Source organism: Nanorana parkeri, unplaced genomic scaffold (assembly GCF_000935625.1).
Source record: "Nanorana parkeri isolate BGI_ZX_2015 unplaced genomic scaffold, ASM93562v1 scaffold1817, whole genome shotgun sequence".
Taxonomy (NCBI): Eukaryota; Metazoa; Chordata; class Amphibia; order Anura; family Dicroglossidae; genus Nanorana; species Nanorana parkeri.
This window is the reverse complement of record NW_017308085.1, coordinates 71,146-92,637: the sequence shown is the minus strand read 5'-3', so window position 1 is coordinate 92,637 and position 21,492 is coordinate 71,146. Positions and strand designations below refer to the sequence as shown.

At 45.1% G+C, this 21,492-nt stretch overlaps 1 protein-coding gene across 1 annotated transcript in view; it reads right to left on the bottom strand.

The window, feature by feature from the left end:
- Positions 1 to 21,266, bottom strand: part of GGPS1 (geranylgeranyl diphosphate synthase 1) — a 91,996-nt gene extending 70,730 nt beyond the window's left edge. Inside the window, exon 1 of the mRNA XM_018571720.1 lies at positions 21,177 to 21,266. Within this exon, the coding sequence (XP_018427222.1) occupies positions 21,177 to 21,246 (70 nt within the window). The 5' untranslated portion in view covers positions 21,247 to 21,266. The remainder of the gene's footprint in view (positions 1 to 21,176) is intronic.
- Positions 21,267 to 21,492: the final 226 nt, after the last annotated feature.

Below are 21,492 nucleotides of genomic sequence, written 5' to 3'. Positions count from 1 at the left end.
CGTGTGTGTCACAAGCCCCGCCCCCTGCAGTGAGTGCACACAACTCCCTGGCTGGGTAAGTCCGAGCGCGGGAGGGGGGGAGAGGAGGCAGCAGCAGCTGGGTACAGATATGTCGGTCGGTATCTGGATGGGGGAGTTTGTAGAGGGGTGAGAAATATCTGGATAGGGGTGTTATAGAGGGGTAATAGATACGTGGTTGGGAGGGGGGGGGGTTGTAGAGGCATAAGGCCTCATTCAAACACGAATTAGCCTGCACGTACAGCTCCGTGCTGCGTGCGGGGCCGTACCAAGTAGCGGCCGGGAAGGACAGGTGCTGCGTGTGATTAGAACGCAGCCCCTGTCCTTCTCTATGGGGCTACGCGGCCGTACGCCACCCTACGCTCACCTCATTTGCAGGTCCGTAGGGGTGCAGGTGATCGTATCCATACGCCGCCGGAATGGAACATGTATGCGTCCCGGCCAGAAAACCCGCACCCCTACGGACCTGCAAATGAGGTGAGCGTTTATTTCTTTTGTTTGTATTGGTATGACACAAAAAAAATGGAGAAAAAAAAAAGCCAAATCTGACGCATTCCACGCAAAACTCCCAAAATGGACTGGACAAAATTGTCACCTTCTCCAAATTGCAATAAATAATTGCATTCCAAGTTTTTAAGCATGGACAATCTCAAATTTTGCAGTTTTAGCAACAATAATGTGTACATTCATAATAAATTATTTTATTTGTCCTGATTTATAGGGTATATCATATGTCTGGGATTTCCGTTTATTTTGGGAGTTATAGGTCACAAAAGTGAGTGAGTGAAATACAATTTTAGTTTGGAACATTTTTAGAATGTGGCATGTTTATCTTCTATCTGTAATAGCCTCCTCAGCACTATATTTTCTTATTTTTTTTAATTAAAAATATATTTTTTAACTTTTTAAAAATGTTTTTTCTTGTTAAAATTTGTAAAAACTGTATTTTTTTATTTTTACATTTTAATAATTTTTTAAACTAGGAGGCACTAAGTTTTTTTTTCATTTACAGGGGCTTTGATACCTATTATCTCTGAGGCGAATACAGTATTCTCCTCAGAGATACTTTGGGGTTGATTTACTAACCTTATAAACACGCCACGAACAAGTATACACCTCTGTAGTGTGTTCCCTCCCAGCATGATCTATTGGTGGAATCTAGACACCTTTGTAGTGTGTACACACCCAGCAGGTGTGTTGTGCAAAGCCCTGCATGAATTGCAAGGTGATGTTGTGTAAATTAGCTCTACATTGTGTTGCTTGCGTTGATGAATGCAGGAATGTAAATGCATGAGCTAACCATTTTTGTCTAAACTGTGAAGCAGCATTATATATGCATCATGTGCATGATTTTTCCATATATGGCATTAGTGGAAATATGCTTTTAGAGACTTTTTGGTTGATAAATACATTTTGCTGTGTAAAAATCACACGCACCTAGTGCGTGCGTGTGTTTAGGTTAGTAAATCACCCCCTTTGTATCAGTTTGTAACACACTAAGGCAGCTTGCAGCTTCACAACACAGTGAGAGAGACTACACTGGCTGTCGCAGCGCTGTGATCACTGTGATTAGCTATTGCAGTGATCACAGGGCAGGAACCGCCTAATCTGCTGTTGAGGGTCTGCCTCTGACCCCGAAGGACCCAGCAACAGCAGTAACTCAATGAGCGCTGGTCTCTACACGGGCCAGGGCTCATTTACCACATGACGGGATTATTCTGTCATCGTTTGTTAATAACCTGAACAATAGTGACGGAATAATCCCGTCATTTCACAGCTCATTGAAACAGTGCTCCATTTTTCCTGAAAAGTGATGAAATTAAAGAAAGCAAAGCAAGAAAGTGTTAAATTATTGCTTATTCTACAAATATATTCAAAAATGCCCAGGACACATTTGTTGGTACCCCTAGAACAGATTACCAATAACTGGATTATAGTGATATTTCAAACTACCCGTTTTCTGTAACTAGTATCACATATGTCTCCAATCAGGTAATCAGTAAGTCGATTTAAATGGAGAAAAGTAGTCACTCTACTGTATCATCATGTGCACCACTACACTGAACATGGACCAGAGAAAGCAAAGGAGAGAGAAATCTGAGAAGAGAAAATGATAGACCAGCATGTAAAACATAAAGGCAATAGGACCATCTTCAAGAAGATTAATGTTCTATATACACGAAGTCCAGGGGAGTGAAGCCAACCTCTCTGGGTATTGCCACAAGAGGAAACAGGAGATTGAACAGGAGGATAGTGCAAATATTAGACAAAGAGCCAAGAAAAACCTACAAAGAAATACAAACTCAACTACAAGGTCAAGGTACGGCAGTGTCTAAACCAGCCATTGTTTTTGGAATGATAGTTGGCTCAAAGGAAGAAGACCCAGGAGAAATACACTGCAAGAAAAACATATATGCTCAAAACATAAAGCCAGTCAGGAATTTGATATAAATGAAGACAAGCCACAAGGCTTCTGGGAGAATGTCCTTTGAACAGATGAGACAAATCAGTTATATGTTCACAGACTAAATAATTATGCTTTAAAAGAAAAGAACACCGTAATTACTGTGAAACATGAAGGAGTCTTGGTTATAGTTTGGAGCTGCTTTGCCGTGTCTGACTAGAAAAAACATGGTACCTGCATGAATCTATAACTAGCCTTTACGGCAGGGTGCACATTGGGAAGGCTTACAACAATACAAAACACAGAAAATCCCCAGCTCACCTGCCAGCTAGCCTGCAGCCAAACAAATTGCCCTGTCAACAGTATGCGTTAAAATCAGAGGTTTTAGTTGCACAAACTTTTGGCCAAAACTTTTGCCGTGTCTGACATGGGGTTCTTTCAATCTATGCAAGGCACAATGAAATCTCAGAACTATTAAGGAATTCTGCCCAGTGTCTGAAAACTATATCTCAGTCACACATCTTGCTAACTCCAACAAGATTAATTTCAAGTTATAATCAAACAAAATTGTGGGTTATTCTTTTTTTGTGGAAGTATATCAACAAATTTGTCCACAGCTATATGCTGATATCTATATACTGACACTTAGATCAACATATAAGCTGATATACCTGTGACGACCTGGTGAGAGGTTTATAAGTTAAATGTGTATTGGTGTTGGGTTATGCTGTGTGACCTGGTTATGAAAAGACTATCAGCACCCCCACTCATTATCTCCCATTGTACTCTGAAGGAGCTCAGAACAATTACATTCTTGCCAGGCTCCTGCTATGGCTGTCTGGAGCTAGTTAGCAGGGGAAACCCTGTGGTGTTGAGCAGAACGATTGTCTGGGGAAGGCTGGGTGGATGTGATGGGATTATAATCTGATCTCATCACTTGCTGTATAAAAGTTTGTGCAGTTGCTCAATAAATCAGAGTTTGTTTCACCCTACACTCAAGTCTCGACCAGTGACTGGGGAAACTTGGAAGTAAAGGATCTTAAGGTTGCAATATCTCCTGAACAAGGAAGATGACAGCGGCAGACATACTCATCCTGAGTACTGGGGTCCGTCACAATACCATTATGTGTAAATTCAGAGAAAAGCAATATCCTGCCTTCAGTCCCTGCTGGCATTACCATAAGGAGTGTCAAATTAGCAACATGAACTAACTGGCACATGGCTTTTCCCCATAGTTCTCCTTAGGGTAACGGGAGTGTAACGGCCCCCGCCGTCACCTGCGGGCAAGGAGGGAGGAAGCGGCGGCCAGCCGCTCCTTCGCTGGGCCAATCGCGTTCCAGGGTGGAGCGCACGCTTCTCATTTCCGGGTTTCGGGACCACGTGCGTTCCACCGTGGAACGCGGAAGTGCGCCGATACATCCCTCGGCTCCTCCTGCCCATCAGTGGCCTATTTAAACGCCCAGTCGAGACAGCATGGCATTCCAATATTGAGCCAGAAACGCCTGCTGTCTCCTGGGACCCTCCACAAGCCTCCAGATTGTGCCCTCCAGCATACCCCGGATCCGGATACCACCCAGGAGCCCCTACTGCTCCCATTGTGACACATCTACAAAAGCGCAAGTACTCTAAGTGCAGTTGCACCCCATCCTCAGCTGGACTGTTATAAAGTATTACCTGCATAGGCTTAAGGTTACATTGGGGGTTTGTACTTTCACCAGTTTGGGTATAGCTCATTAGACTGCATTTATACTCTTAATTATCATTTGCCACTGCTTCTCAGCCTACATTGCATAGTTAACCCCATCCATTAACCATATAATTTAAACTGAGGCTGTGATGCGAGGAACTCTAACTCTCTGTTAAAACTGAGAGAGTGAAACCAGAGTTCCAACCCTGAGAAGCCTCCACAGCTGCGATCCACGCTACTCCAGTCCGTACAGGCGTTACATAATATTGGAACCCCCAAAAATGGATCCAGCGGAGCTTGCTGATCATCTCGTAGCCCTCTCCCATCGGGTTGATACTCTTACGGCCTCCATGCACGAGCTTCGTGTAGAGAACGAGGGTCTTCTCCTCCAAGCCGCTCAGAACCCCGGACCACCCCGGGAGCGTCCAGAGCCAAAGGTCTGCCCCCCTGAACCCTTCTCCGGTGACAGGAAGGTATACCGCCAGTTTGTCAGTTCATGTCTCTTGATGTTTGAACTACGTCCTCGCACCTACCATTCTGATAGGGTAAAAATATTCACCCTGATCTCTTATCTAAAAGGAGAGCCCCGAGCGTGGGCAGAGACCTACCTAGAAGAGGAAGGGGATCTTTTGGGGTCGTTGGACTCATTCCTGGAAGCCATGTCTCTCCTCTATGAGGATCCATGCAAACAGCTTACTGCCGAGAACGCCATCAGAAACCTCAAGCAAGGCAGGAGACCTGTTGAGGACTATATTTCTGAGTTTAAATGTTGGAGCAGGGAGACTCAATGGAACAACATATCACTCCGGAACCAGTTCCGTCTATGGTTATCCGATGCAATGAAGGACGAGTTCGCTCGGATGGAATTGCCCACATCCTTAGATGACCTCATCCTACAATCCGTAGCCATTGACCGTGGCCTCCGCGAAAGAAGGGCGGAACGGGCCAACTGCTACAGTCCAGCCCCCACTAGGGGATCCAGATCCCCCCTAAGGGCGAGGCCATGGAGATCGGGGCGATTAGGGGTCCTCTGCCCTTGACAGCCCCACTCTGAAAAGGAGAGGAGGAGAGCCCAAAACCTTTGCCTGTACTGCTCAGGCCCCGACCATTCGGTCGCAACCTGTCCTCTCCTCAAGAAAAAAACAGAAGGTAACATTGCACACATTTGTAAGGTCCACCATTATGAACCCCTCTCTAACCGCTATATTCTCATTCCTCTCACCCTACAGTGGGACCACGAGAGGATCACCGTTGATGCTATGGTGGACACCAGGGCGTGCAGCAATTTCATCAACTCACAAATTGTCGAAAAAAATAAAATACCACGTCTGATTAAGTATATCCCGTTGTCCGTAACCTTTATTGATGGTTCATCCTCCTCCGCAGGCCCAGTGACCTCCCAAACCCAGCCTATCTTGGTGACATGTGGTGAGGGTCATACAGAATACCTGGTATTTGACATCATCCCATCTCCACTGTTTCCGATTGTGCTGGGTCTTCCCTTCCGATTGCACTGCTTCACCAACCCTCCATACTGTGGTCGGAGAAAAAGCTCCTCTTGCAGTCTCAGTATTGCACGGAGACCTGCTACCTCGTATCCCCTGTCTTGCTGACAGAGTCTGAGGCTGGCAGGCTCCCAGCACATCTCCTTGATTTTGCAGACGTCTTCAGCAAACGCAGGGCTGAATCCCTGCCTCCACACCGACCGTACGACTGCCCTATAGATCTAATTCCGATCTACCCACTTTCCCAGCCAGAGTTGGTACAGCTTAAAACCTACCTGGATGACAACCTGAAAAAGGGCTTCATTAAGTCATCCACATCCCCCGCCAGCGCTGGGATGTTTTTCGTCAAAAATAAGGACGGCTCCCTGCGCCCCATCATAGACTACCGCTGTCTGAACAGCATCACGGTAAAAAAACCGCTATCCCTTACCGCTCATCCCCGACCTGATCGAAAGGTTGCAGACCTCCAAAGTTTACACAAAGCTGGATCTCAGAGGGGCCTACAACCTTATCAGGATCCGCTCCGGGGATGAGTGGAAAACGGCATTCAGAACTCGGTATGGTCTTTACGAATATACCGTTATGCCTCTCGGGCTGTGCAACGCCCCTGCAACTTTTCAGCACTTCGTAAATTATATTTTTCGGGACCTACTGGATGTATGTGTCGTTGTGTACTTAGACGACATCCTGATTTACTCCGACACCCCTGCTGAACATAACAAGCATGTCCGCTGGGTTTTAGCTCGACTCCGAGCTCATTCCCTCTATGCTAAACTGGAGAAGTGCGTGTTTGGGCAGTCCTCAATATCCTTCCTCGGCTACAGGATCACACCCGAGGGGATCCAGATGGACCAGTCGAAGGTGGACTGCATCCGAACATGGCCTGTTCCCGGTTCCCGGAAGGCCCTGCAGAGATTCCTCGGTTTCTCGAATTACTATAGAAAATTCATAAAGAATTTCTCGGCGATAGTAAAACCTCTGACGAGTCTTACAAGCACAAAAACTCCCTTTGCCTGGTCAAAGGATGCCCAACGATCTTTTGACGCCTTAAAAGACAGATACACCTCGGCTCCGATCCTGCAGCTGCCTAACCCAGACTGTCACTTCACACTAGAAGTAGACGCCTCCCACTTTGCCTTAGGGGCAGTACTCTCCCAACGAGGCTCCCCATCTGAACCTTTGCACCCTGTTGCTTTTTTTCCAGGACTTTAACACCAGCAGAAAAAAACTACCCCATTGGAGAAAAGGAACTGCTCGCTATCAGGGATGCTTTGGCAAACTGGAGGCACCTACTGGAGGGTTCCCTACACCCCATCACCATCCTCACCGATCATCGAAACCTGCAATATTTAAAGACCTGCAAAACCCTTTCAGCCCGCCAGGTTCGTTGGACTCTTTTTTTTGATAGGTTTGACTTCCACATCACCTACCGTCCAGGCCCACAGAATAAGAAGGCCGATTCGCTATCACGCATAAATGAAGAAGACAACGTTGAGATCCCCCCTTTCTCCATCATTCCTTCCAACCGGTTCATCGGGGGAACTACTTGTTTCAAAGAACTTCTTCTCCAGAGCTGCTCACAGGATCCTTCCACCCTTCCCACTGGTCTCACACGGGACTCCGAGAGTCTCTATCTATACGACAATAAGATCTACGTACCTCCCTCATTGCAAATCTTGGTGATTAAACAACATCATGACTGCCAGAAGTGGGAAACAGACCTGGGAACACAGTACTCCCAGACCCAGTGGAGTACGGCTCGCTTTTGCCGACCAAGTGCGTCAATCTCTGGGAACTGACCCTAAAGATCACCTTGCGATGGTACCTTACACCTTATAGGTTAGCGGTGTACTACAAGGGACGTTCTGCACAATGCTGGAGAGAGTGTGGAGCAGTGGGCACCCTCCTACACACTTTCTGGGAATGCCCTCTCCTCCACGGATATTGGGTGGGGGTCTTTAACATCATTAGTACTGTAAGCTTCATCAGAATCGATCCCATCCCTGATCTGGCAGTACTGAACTTAGGGAATCGAGATTTTTCCACCCAGTAGTAGAATTGTTACAACTCACGTCCTACTAGCTGCACGCCTCCTTATTGCCAGAAATTGGAAAATGCTGGAGGCCCCAGCCCCCACCCACCTCTTCCACCTGGTACATCTCCATCACAAGTTTGAAAGGGCTATAGCATCTAATAGTGACAAACTCAAGCAGTTTGATGCCTTCTGGCGACCATGGACCGATTGGTTCCCCACAGTTGAACGTACGATCCACTAATTCATCTGGATCAGTGGATGGGATATACCTCCAGCCCGATTTGGGCAGTGAGGGTTGACACTGTACCTAACACACGAGAGACGAGAGTGTTACTTCTATATCCGTTGCCCTAGATATAGGCATGGATGTTGTGATAGGCAGAATCAGCTACTTACGATACTGACTGTGATCCATTATGCTCGATTTTGTTTTTTGTGTGTTTTGCCTAACTTGATGACTGTTATACTCTGTATTTGACCTCAGCACAATGTGTACATATGTGACTATGCACACAGGCAAATGTTTGTCTGAATGTTTTCAATCTTTGTACTGTTGGAAAACTTAATAAAACTTTTTTTCGGAAAAAATCACACTTGGACTATTTAGGGCAAATGTCTGACCAATGCACATTTAATGTGCATTGTTTTTGCGGTTTAGAGCGGCTCCATGCGTATTCGGTCAGCCAGTGTAAAAAAATCCTTAAGCTTTTATAAAAGCTTCTTTCTTTCATTAATTAAAGATTTAGGCTGTTACAAATACCGGATCGCTATTAGTGATCCGGTATTTGACAGCTGAAATAGCAGAAATGGATCGCATTGCGGCCGCCTTAATTTGTTGTAGCGGGGAGGGCAGCCACGCCCTCTGGCCGCAAGGAAATGCGTGGCACATCAATGCCTGCGTTCCGGTCCAGTTAGATGCAGCATTTTTTCTGACCGGACCGCAGGCGTTGATGTGCCTTGTGTTCCCGTGCGGCCAATCGCATTGCAGCCAGAGGGCGTGGAGAAGATGCCATTGAGGTGTTTCCAAATAAAGGTCAAATAAATACATTTATTTTATTTTAATACTTTTTTTTTTAGCTGTGCTATTTTTATAAAAAAATTATAATAATCAAAACTGGGGGAAAAGTGTTTTCTTCTTTTTTTTTTATATGTTATTCATATGAGGGGTTATTCAGTGAGGTGTTAGGTGCACATATGTTATATAAATAAATATATTGCCCTATCTGTCCTCTACAAAACAATATATATTATGTGTGGGTACACTTAGTAAGAAAGTATATTACTGCTGTGGAAGAATCACACAGCAAAAAATTAAAAAAGTGCTTCAGTCATTAACGAACTGAAACTGAAAAAAAGCTCAGCCATTAAGGGGTTAAAAGAGGTATAGACTCCAGAAAGATAGATCTAACTTGCCCAGTACAAAGCAATAGTAAAACCTCCATTGGAGTATGAAGTTCAGTTTTGGGCACCAGTTCAAAAAAAGGATGTTAGAGAACTAAAGAAAGTGGCTTAGAGGCATCGAGGACTTTAGATATGAGGACAGATTAGCTGAACTGAATTTACTCTCCCATGAGAAGAGGCCTTTAAGCGGGACAATGTCCCAAAAAGTGCGATACGGAGTTCCGCGTTATCCATTTGTATACCATGTAGATCAGGGAGTACAATATGTGTGATGCCAAACGTTCAAGAGAGAGGTTGAAGAGCAGGGGAGACAAGGGGCAGCCCTGTCTTGTTCCCTTCTCCAGGACCAGTGGCAGGGACAGAGCTGACTGAGTCAAAATCCTTGCAACTGGTGAGGCGTACATTTGTCGCAGGAAAGAGAGAACTCGACCCTGAAAGCCAAACTTCGTGAGAACACGGACAGCCAACCCAGGTCCACGTTGTCAAGCGCTTTTTCAGCGTCAAGTGTGATTATGGCCGTCGCCCTCGAGGGGTGGGCACGTGCTTCCTCCAGGGCCATCAGTACCCTTCAGACCGTCCTTTAACAAATCTCACCTGAGCTGGCTGCACCAGGGTAGGCATAATATCGGCCAACCTATTGGCTATGATTTTAGAGATAATTTTTGCCATTTAATCATCACAACATTGAGTGGGTTGTGGAGGTATCATGCTATTAGGATATGCATGTCCTTCTTTTAATCTATGGCCTTTTTAGTGTTTTTGAAGAAAGTTGTAATTCATTCGGTCTGTCACTTGGTGCCTTTAAAGCCCCATCTTCCTATACTCTCTCCTTTTCTTTTTTTATTGAAATTAAAATAAGGGGTGTGGCACCATTTACGGAGGATCTTTTCACGATATTTCTTCCCTTTTTTTTCTAAAAGGACATATCACTGTAAAGGTGCTCAACAAAACTTGGTTTTAGCCCTGTTGCCTGTGACAACAAAACATGTAAAAGGTAAGAATTTTTTTGTATTATTATTTTTCGGTATGCTGTGTGAATAGGAACACATAACAAACATATACAAGGGTTTTCTCACATTTGAAAGCAAAAGTGGAAATACACTTTAACCACTTGAAGTCCGCGGTGTTAAACCCCCTTCCTGTCCAGGCCATTTTTCAGTATCCAGCGCTGCGGTACTTTGACTGACATTTATTCCGTCGTGCAATGCTGTACTGAAATTAATTTTATACAATTTTTTAGGGACAGATAGAGCTTTCTTTTGGTGGTATTTAATCACCAGAGGGTTAATTTTTACTATATTAAGGAAAAATTACAGAATTGTTTTAAAAAAACTGTTTCCTATATTAAATTCTAAAAAACATTTATTATTACTAGGGATGCACCGATACCAATACAAGCATCGGTATCGGCGGCGATACCGAGTATTTGCATGAGTACTCGTGCAAATACTCCGATACAATAAACGAGTACCTGTGCCGCGTCCACCATCTTCAGGGACCCGAAACCGCCGCACACAGGACCTCCATCGCGTCTTCAATGAAACAAGATGGCCGCGAACTCCTCCTCCAAGTCCTCAGGAGTGACTGGTGAGGAAGCCTGTCATCATCCAGTCAGCGGGAGAAGAGGTCAGAATGGAGCAGATGACTAGGCTGTGATACGGAGTGGCTGAAGCAGACGGAGAAGACGACACAGCAGGCTAGTACTGCAGCACCATACATACCAAAAATATAAAACCAGCTAACAAGAGTGGCTAGGTTAATAAGGGTTAACAGAGGATCGGGACATTATAATATAAAGCCAGGTATGCAGAATTGGATATGGCTGTGCCACACTATAAAATACAGTGTTATTGAGTCTGGACATGTGCTCATCTATTTTCCCCACTAGGGGGATACAAGCCTTAGTTAGCAATGGCATGATAAATATTCATTTCATGTTCTTCATAATATGAAGAAACTGACCTAAAATCATTATTTTGTATTGCTTTAGAAAAAATGTGACCTGCCCCTTGAAGAAAAAGTATCGGTAATTGGTATCGGTGAATACTTGAAAAAAAGTATCGGTACTCGGTCTTGAAAAAGTGGTATTGATGCATCCCTAATTATTACCCAATTTTTTGGTAAAATATAAAGGACGGGGTCACATCGGGTAAAAAAACACCAAGCATGTTAAGCCTTAAAATTGCGCACGCGCGCAAAACCTCAAAAAACTACATTACCCAAAATTGGCTATAGGCGACGCTTTAAAAGCTTTTACCGCTCATCAGTTTAGTGTTATCAGTGATTGATGGCCCTAACATAATTGCTCTCACTCCGGCGTTCACTGCGATATGTTGAACGATCTTTCCTGAACCCATGCTGATTGTCATTAACTATCCCGTTTTCCTGAACAAATTCTACCAGATAATCCTTTATTATGCCCTCTAGCATTACACAAACTACCGATGTTAACTGCCTGGCCTATAGTTCCCAGGTTGGCACCTAGCCCCCTTTTTGAACATTGGGACTACCGTAGCGCAAATTTCGTTTTCGCGCGCTTGCGCATCTGACACATATTTACGTTTATATGTGCGTAAACGTGGGGGTGGGGGACTTAAACATTTTGTTTTTTTTTTAAACTATTTTTATTTATATATATATATATTTTTTACACTTATTGTTATTGCTATCACATGGGGGATAACAATCCCCCTATATAATAGCAAAGGCACACTGACAGGTCCTCTTTATGGAGACATTAGGGGTCTCTAGGACCCCTAATGTCACCTGGTGACCGCCAAAGAAGCTGATGAAGCAGAGATCTGCTTCATCAGCTTCTTTTTTCTCTGGCTATAGCAGCCAGATGACTGACAGGTGAATGCAGAAGTGATGCATTACACATCACTTCCGCATTCACAGCACGGAGGGAGATCAACAAAGGAGGAAGATGCTGATTCCCCTCCCATCTTACCTCCTGACGCCCTCCCGAGCTGGTCCACGGCCGCAGATGGGCTAGCGGATCCTGGGATTGAATGTGAGGGGTCAGGAGGGGGGCACTTCAGGTGGCGGCTGCGGCACTCGACGGGTCGGATGGGGGCGGAGGGCAAATGGCAACATACAACCGATCAGCGGCTGTAGAGCCGCTGATCAGTTGTATGTGAAACAGCCGAAAGCGCTGTAAAGAACGGGCGAGTTTTTTCTGCACGAGCAGGAAAAAAATGCCCGCCCGTGTGAGTCTGCCGTCCGTCCTTTCACAACAGGCGGACGGCAAGCGGTTAAGAAGGACGGAGGCTCTAGGCCTTAATAACACCTTGCTCTTGTGTAAATCCAGGACAGAGCTGCCAGTTCAGACATGCTTCGCAGAGGTGATGGCGACTAGGAAGGCAAGCTAGTGAGTAAGAGTGGAAAGGGCAATATTCCTGATTTGTTTAATTAGTGGTTTTAGAAAACCAGATTCAAATCCCATGGAGAGATGAGTTAAGGAAAAGGGGACCCACATGAAAAACATCCTGCACAAAGGTCTTAAGGAATGAGATGTCAAGAGCTTTGGAACAAGATCACCAGTTTTTTATCCTTTACTGTACTCAGCGCCTATTGCTGATCTAGGCTTGACTGCAAGAAAAGGTTAGGATTTATACTAATATTTTCTAGGATGAAAGCTTCTTTCCTTATGAAGTATGCCTTTCACGTGCAATGGAAGACCTTGTAGGGACTGGACTTCTAGCTCTTTGCATTGTAGGAAGCACCGATTCTGAAAGACCTGTAGGCATCACCAATTCAGAAAGACACCTTTCCTTCAAAGTTTTGAAGCCCAGGCCCCTGAACAGGAGAGTGGATTCTTCTGGTGTCCAATTCCCCTGCACCAGCAAACTGTCCAGGACCCTTGTCAGGCTGGCATCTGCTGGATGATCTTCCGAGAGATTGGAAGGAAGGCTTATTCCAACTCCAGAACTGGATTCCACCAGGACAGATACAAACTAGTCTTTGGTGACAGGAGAATTGGTTTGTCCAGAGACAGAACCGATTTGTCCCATGATGACAGGATGTTGAGTTGTAGCTGCCTGGAATATAACTGGACAAACAGGGCTGCCTCAAAAAGGAGGCTCCCATTAGCCCCAAGACTCTCATACAAAAGTGAAGATCAACTCCTGGACTGGAGTCCACGTTTGGGAGCGAAAAGAATTTGCAGTTTTTCTTGAGGAAGAAAACTCTGGCTTGAGACATGTGTGGGAGCAGACCCAGAAGAGTTGGTTCTAACGCAGACTTCTTAAGGTTCACATTCCAACCAAACCTTTTTCTGAACTGTCCATGTAACATTATTGATCAGGACATACAGTATGTTGACTGTTCCCTTAACAAAAGGTCATACAGATATTGCACAATGGGGATGTCCTGAGAGCACAATAAGCCTAGCACAGGGCCTAGAAGTTTGCTAAAAAAAATAAAACACAGGATGGGGATGTGTCTTAGAGCCTGTACATGGCGAACGTGTAATCCCGGCTCTCCGCTACAGTTGCTAGACTGAAACACTCTTGCCGACTCCCTGCTCATTATGGGGAAGAATAATAGTTTTACCCCAGCTGCCAAAAATCCGAGCGACACACTTCAGGCTTCCAACTGGAGCATCCCGGACATATTCCGCTCCTAGCAAAGAGACCAGCTCAACCACGAGGCCAATGTGATGCCGCAGAGCCAGTCTGGCAGGGAGGACTACAGATACCGGCCTTGGCAGACATAACTATGATTGCTGCTGATATCAAAACTACATTGTCTGCTGCTATCATAGATTTTTAATCAGATCTTCAAGTTATGTCCTCCAGGATTGATAACGTGATGAAAGAGGGGAAGAAACGTGATGCCGCCATTTCTTCATTGCAACGCTCAAAATATGATCATGCAGCTCAACTGCTGACAATAAATCGCCACATAGAGGATCTAGATATCAGGGGCTGCAGAAAATAATATTCAAATCTCTATGCGGATGACACTCAAATGTATCTTTCCACTCCACAACTCTCCCCCTCAGTGTCCTTGCGTGTCACTAATCTACTAAATTACATATCAGTCTGGATGTCACAACATTTCTTAAAACTCAACCTTTCAAAAACTGAGCTCATGATATTTCCTCCACCCCGTGCACCTTCCCCCAACATTTCAGTTGTGATTGATAACACAACTATCCAACCCTCCCCTCATGCCAAGGTCCTAGGTGTCATCCTTGACTCGGACCTCACCTTTCTTCCCCACATCCAATCGCTATCCAAATCCTGCCGCCTTCACCTTCGTAACATCTCAAAAATACGCCCCTTCCTCACCAATGACACCGCAAAACTACTCATACACTCCCTTGTTATCTCTCGTCTTGACTATTGTAACTCCCTCCTCATTGGCCTTCCACTACACAGGATATCCCCCCTTCAGTCTATCATGAATGCAGCTGCCAGACTCATTCACCTTACCAACCGCTCAGTGTCTGCATCCCCCCTCTGCCAATCCCTCCACTGGCTTCCACTCGCCCAGAGGATAAAATTCAAAATATTAACAGTCACCTATAAAGCCATCCACAACTCTGCCCCCGGATATATCTCAGACCTTGTCTCAAAGTATCACCCTAAACGTCCCCTCCGCTCATCCATTGACCTCCTGCTTTCCAGCTCCCTTGTCCACTCCTCCCATACTCGCCTCCAGGACTTCTCTAGAGTCTCTCCCATCCTCTGGAACTCCTTACCCCAACCTGTCCGTCTATCTCCCACCTTGACTGCCTTTAGGCGTTCCCTAAAGACTCATCTCTTCAGGGAAGCCTATCCCACCTCAACCTAACCACTGAACCTTCACATTCTCACATAATTCATTCCCACAGCTACCTCATGTATCATTTCCCCCTCCTCTTTTAGATTGTAAGCCCTCAGGGGCAGGGCCCTCCTTACCATCTTGTCTTGAATTGTATTGTAACTGTAATGTCTTCCTTATATTGTAAAGCGCTGCACAAACTGTTGGCGCTATATAAATACTATGTAATAATAAAAATATAATAATAATTAGGGGTGTCCCAGAATCTCTTCCCGCAGACCAGCTGAGATCTTCTGTACAGTCTATCTTCAATAACCTACTTGAATGACCAGCAGAAGCTCTAATTGAATTTGACCGCATTCATCGTGCCCTGTGTCCCAAGGGAGCAGTAGATGCACCTCCAAGAGACATTATCTGCTGTATCTCTAAATTTCCCCTCAAAGAAGAGCTCGCGGTATACTGAGCTTAGGGTAACGGGAGGACGCTAGTTTGTGTCCTCCCGTTACCCTAAGGAGAACTATGGGGAAAAACACTGACCTCATAGTTCTCCTTTAAGTTGCAATAAATACAGAATGTGGAGGAATGTTATCTTGTTACCTGGGATGTAGCCAATTTATATACTTCTATTGAGCACGAGGGAGGAATTGAAGCTGTTAAAAATGTATTATGTCCAAATTGAGTTTTTCTTACTTTGTTGCAGACTATAATAAAAAATAACTTTATTCTATTTCAGGATTACTACTATCTGCAGTCAAGGGGAGCAGCTATCGGCTCAGATTTCTCCCATTCGTACGCAAATGTGTGGATGCATTTGAGTGACTGTTCATTTATACAAATGAGATGTTCCAGGAACACCGTGTTACATGGGTCTGCTACATTAACAACATGTTTGGCATATGGAGGGGTGACTGCGAGTCCCTGCTGATGTTTAGTGAAAAGTTATATCAGATCACATAGTTTAAAGTTCAGTTTGGCTTATGATAAGGATTTTCTTCTTTTTCTGGCTGTGAGGATTTACAAAGCAGGTAGTGGACTTGAAACAATCTCCTATGTTAAACCTACTTACCGCAAACAACCGTTGTTACAATCGAGTTTTCACCTTGTCTTTTTTAAAGGCTATTACCCGCAGCAAATTGACCAGGGTTAGTCATACTGTAAGTGAAACTGAGATGAGGATAGAAAGATTGGAGAAAATGGTGCTGGCTCCTGGATTGGACAGACTGGCCCCTGAATTCCATATTATACTATGTACTCTGGGGCCGGGGTTGTGGGGAAGAGGCCCTTGTCCCCATCGGCATGGGGACAAGGCGCTTTTCCAGGCGGATTTTTGGCCATTGAGTTTTTCTTTTTTTGTGTTTACATGTAATTTTTCATTCTGTTCGCTACCTCTGAGGTAGCGAACAGAAGGACCAAGCCAAATTCTGTACGGCAGCATTCGCCTATTCACTTTCTGCTATTTGGCCCCTATAAGAATAGGGGTGAACAGCAGCGAGTGAACTGCCGAACGTTCGCCTCAGCCAATCCAGATGCTGGATTGGCTGAGGCGAATGGGTTCTTCCCTTCGGTTCAGCCGAACGTGCTGAGGCTCTTTGGCTAAACCAAAGGGAAGTGAATGGAGCCAAAGGTAGCTGATGTACAGCTGAAAATAGCTGTACACGGCTGAAGTGAATAGCCGAACAGGCTTCGGCTCCCTTCACTTCGGGTCGGTTGTTCACTCTGCTGCCTCAGGCAGCTTAGTGAATAACTCCCTCAATTTCATACTCAAGATGAGGTCTCAAGAATTATTTGAATAAAAGGAAGGGAATATGTTTTATACAATAGGTAAAGAAAGGAATACGATCTGCACTGCACCTCTACATTTCCGCAATACATACTAATCACTTACAAAGTTAGAAATGTACTTTAAAGTTGATTCCAGAAAATCTTTGTAATGTGTAACACAAGTGGCAAACTGAAAGGCTGATAGATACAATAGAGTAAAGGCAAAATTCAATACAATAGAGTACAGATAATGCTTCACTGCTGGGTAACTGCCAGGGTAAGTGTGAAAAGTAGAGGTGCACCGAAATGGAAATTTCAAAACCGAAAAAAAAAAAATTGCCAGGCCAAAACCGAAAATGTTTTTAATTTTAATTTTTTTCAATTGTTTTTAATATTTTTCTTTTTCTTTCTTTTTTATAAACTTTTTAAAGGGAGGAGAGACGCCGGCCGCTCACAGCGCTGTCCTCCCGCAGCGCTCGCCTGTCTGTGACACTTTATCTCTTCCCCACTGGGACATAGAACAGCACCCAGCAAGAGGGAGAGAAAGCAGGTATGCGCCGCTGTATCGGCAGAAAAATTGTACTTTCGGCATTTAGCCAAAAGTGCAATTTTCGGCCGATATGTTTTGGCGGCCGATATATCGGTGCACCACTAGTGAAAAGTGCATAAAGCATTCATCATAAACTATGCCACAGGAAGCAAAGTAGGCACATACATGTAAAATTGCAGAACTTTGCATTCAAATCTGCCAATAATACCAGATAAATGTAGGATACGCAAGTCAAAACGCTGTATATAGTGGAGATGGATGTGTATGATCGGATTCCAAATGAATATCCACGACTCCATAGGTGACACGGACATGTACTCAAGCACATGGAAAGCAGCCCCGGCTATAGAGCAGTGCTCTGTGACAGCTCAGTGTATGTCCCAGTCAGGCTGTCATTTCTAACTTTCCAGTCCCGGGCCGCCCTCACCTCATCCTCCTCCGCCTGCTCCTCTTCGGTTTGCTCTGGTGCAGTCATGACTGAAATGGCCTCCCCATCTCCCAGTGCCTCATCCCGAGTCCCAGCCAGTGTGCCCCCCCCCACCTGATGCTGAGCAGTATCGGCCCTGGGACAATTGTGGTGTGGGCGTGTCTGGCGACAGGCCCCTTGATCTCGGTCAGTGAGAGCTGGGTAAGGCGGGGTGGGGAAGGGTGTGTTGAACTACAAGCAGCCCAACTAATCGATAATGACATTTGCTGACAAAGATTTTCATTATCGATTATTTCGATGCTGAGGATGGTATGCTGGACGGAAAGTGTCCCATACATTTTGTCAGGAAGAAAGTGGAAGTCACAAAAGGAAAGAGTAAGCACTGATGGATACATTCTGTTTGCTTTTAACCTGATTAGAATACATTCTGTTTGCTTTTAACTTGATTAGATAAAGAGGAGGGTCTATCCGGATCAGTGAAAGCTGTGCTCTGTCCAAAGTTGATAAGTGATTACATTCTCTGAAAAGTTTATTAAGGGCAATTTTTTTCTTTCTTTTAGCCTGTAAAAGTATATACCAGTGTTTTGACAGGTAGTGCAACATCTACGAAGTTCATCCACTGGGAGAAATATAGACTTTCTCTAGCCATCTAACCCACATTCACTGCTTTCCCAGCCAGAAAACTTGGTTCATGTAGTATTGTTACATATAGAAAAAAAGTGTAAGATTATGATTATTAAAATACACACCAGAGAGGTGAGTGGAACTGGGCACCCCATGGACATGTCAGTGGCGCACAGCCTCAAGAGTGGCAGCAAAAGGAGCGGACTGACGACGGGAAGATCCGGGTCGTTTTGGAGAGAGGTTAGGGGCACAGAATCTGTGATTCCCGGTATAAATGGCAGGATGTGTAGCGAGAGCTCTCCGTTACACGTCCAGCTACATGAAGCCGTCGGCCACGTGGAAAAAAACAACTTGTCCTCTTTGCTGAAGTGCGGCGAAGGATTGACTATTTTTTTTTTTTTTATTAACGAGAAGCTATCCAGTATCCTCCTGAACTCACAGACCCGGTTTTTGAAAATCTGGGAACCCTGGATACAATATGCCCCTGACCGTTTCAATGTAGAGCCTGACGGTGCTGTGATCCACCTGGTTTCCTGGGTAAGCCTACTGACGGGTGATCCTGACACTGCTTGCATCTTAACCTTTCTGTACTCTTGGACTACTATGCTCATCTGTTATTTACTTCCCTTCTTCTTCCCACCTCTCCCTTTCTTGTCTCCTCTTCATGCAGTCCGTCCAGCTAAAAATGTGTGTCCCACACGTCCAGCTAAAAATGTGTGTCCCACACCTGTCACTGCCACAACATTTCTTTTGTTATTTTTAGCTTTAATCTCTCTGTGGCAGAGATGTATTGTATTGTATGGTACAACACAAGTTGTGGTCTGTATGAACCTCTCTCTGCTTTGATATGTGTTATGTATTGTAACATTTGAAATCTGTTCTGTTTATAAAACCAATAAAAACATTTGGTGAAAGAAAAAGTACGCGGAGAGGGTCAACAGACTTCACACCACGCAAAAAAAGGGTTTTTTAAAAAAGGGAACATTAATTCCGGGTGAGTTTCGACTCGCAAAGATAGTCAAGGTACCCCACGATCGCAACCCCCAGCCTAGGGGCCAGAACCTTGTTGAACTCTCACGGCACTGACGCCAGAGCCAAAGGAAGCACCACGAATTGGAAGTGATCCTCCCCCACCACATGAAGCAAGCGGCAAATCGGCACAAGGAGATATGCTTCCTAGACGTCGACAAAAGCAAAAAGGCTAGTTCGAGACTTTCCGAGGGAGGCCCAGGGACAACCAAACCAGGGACAACAGATCCACAACTGCTTGGTGCAGATTTGCAAGCCACTGGGGAGAGGGACACGTGTGAGAAAGAAAAACTCTGTCCACCAACTCTACTACGAAGCTGGAAGACACCTGTTAGCACCCTCAGGTGTCCAAAATGTGGAAAACAACTGGTTCACAAACACCTGAAGACAGCCCCCCAGGACTTGCTGCACTTATCTGAGGAGGTGGAGGGCCAAAAAAGATGTTTGTGGGTGGAAAAGGACGTCCCAGTTTTCCGATGCTTAGGCCTTGGGTCTTCTGGCTGGAGGCAGAAAAGTACTCCTGTCCTCCAGCAAGTTACTGCACAATCTTGTCCAGTGCAGCCCCAAATAGGTGATCCCAGCAAACAGCCATTTAGCCCACAAAGGAGCACGACTGCAGTGCAAAAGGCCAGTCAGCAGGCAGCCCAGACCCCTCCAACCCCAAATGCAGGAGGGCCCTGCCATTCACCCCCTGTGTGCAGCTGCAGACTAGAGTAGCAGTCCATAGAAAACATGGCCGCACTGCCCTAGCGCCTAGCACAGGGAGTCCAAGCCAGTCCCCCTAAGCAAGGCTGCCAGAGACTACAGGCAGCTTAACAGAAGAGGCAGTAAAAACTGCCGGCTCACACTTACCACCACCGAATAGACCGACTGCTGCAGGCCCCCCCCCCCCCCAGCACCACATACTTACCCAGGTGGAGGAGCAGCAGTAAGGTCCAGCAGGGCAGTATTGCCAGAAGAACCAGCAAAGTCGACACTAGTAGGAAGTCGACAGAAGCCTGCAAAGGGATGCGGAACGCCATAACCCAGGCGCCGCCAGCCTTAGTGCGGCACTGTGACTGAGCTGAGGAAACCCCCAGTCATATGCACCTCCAGTCGGCCAAGGTCTTGCAGAAGGACGTGGAACGCCATCAGCTGTAGCCTGGGTGCAGCCATCCCAAGTGTGGTACTGTGACCGGGCAGCCAAAACCCCCAGCCATAAGCACCTCACCGAGAATTCTCCCACGGGACACTCTTGGGATCCAGAGTAGTCGCAGCCTACCCCGCCGTGGCGAGAGCCTGCATGCGCTCGATGACCAGCTGGAGAAGGCTACAAGATTCTATAGAACATTAAGCATGTGTCCCAGCCAGCTCTTGCTTGAAGAGTTACTAAAAATTTATAGAAAAAATCCTAGGAAAGAGTTGTAGGTCCTTACTTCTGACGCTAGGCAAAAAACTGGAGGCTGGTCAGCAGGTGGGGGGTTGGCCACCAGCATAGGCTGGCCCTAGGCTGTTTTTTTGTTTTATGCCTAGGGACCTTCTCCTGGAGGGGGTGCAATACCCCCTGGTTTCAGATCTACGATCTCTAAGCTACTATGTGTCCTTCAATGAACGAAAGAGAAAAAGCACCCGTCACTCACTGCCCGACGGAATAAACAAAGCCTGCTATTGTTTGCCATATAAATTAATGTTTACTAAAGATTTCTGAGCACATTTTGGACGAAATCATTAATGAATGTACCCCTAATCATATTAGAAATGTACCCTTATTCATAAAATTGTTAAAAGGTTAATTTATATTTCATTAATCTTGTATATCATTTTCTTTAGCTTATGGTGTCATGTGATCTATATTTTCCGTCAAACTTTTATCCAGGTACAGGTTTGAGTAACTATGCACACATTTGCCATTATTATACTTGTCATTGTATTTTTAATACTTTTAGAGCTTTTTATAAAAGGCATATATTTAATAATGATACTGTACCTGGAAGCTGGAGTAAATACTTATATGGTTCCAGTAATATCCTCTCTGATGTCTCTTTGGAAGCAGCCATTTTCAATTTTGGAAATCTTCTGTTAATTGAAGGATGTGCTGGAATTGTAAAGAATAAAATTATTTCACCTGAAGCCACAGCTATTTAACAAGCGAAAATATAACAACATTTAAACATACAAACACTTTGGTATTAATGTAATTCTTTTTTTAGTCAGTAGATATAAAATACTGCATAGAATTTTTTTTTTACATTATTTCTGGTATTTATATAGTGCTGACAATTTATGCATACACTGTAGTTACA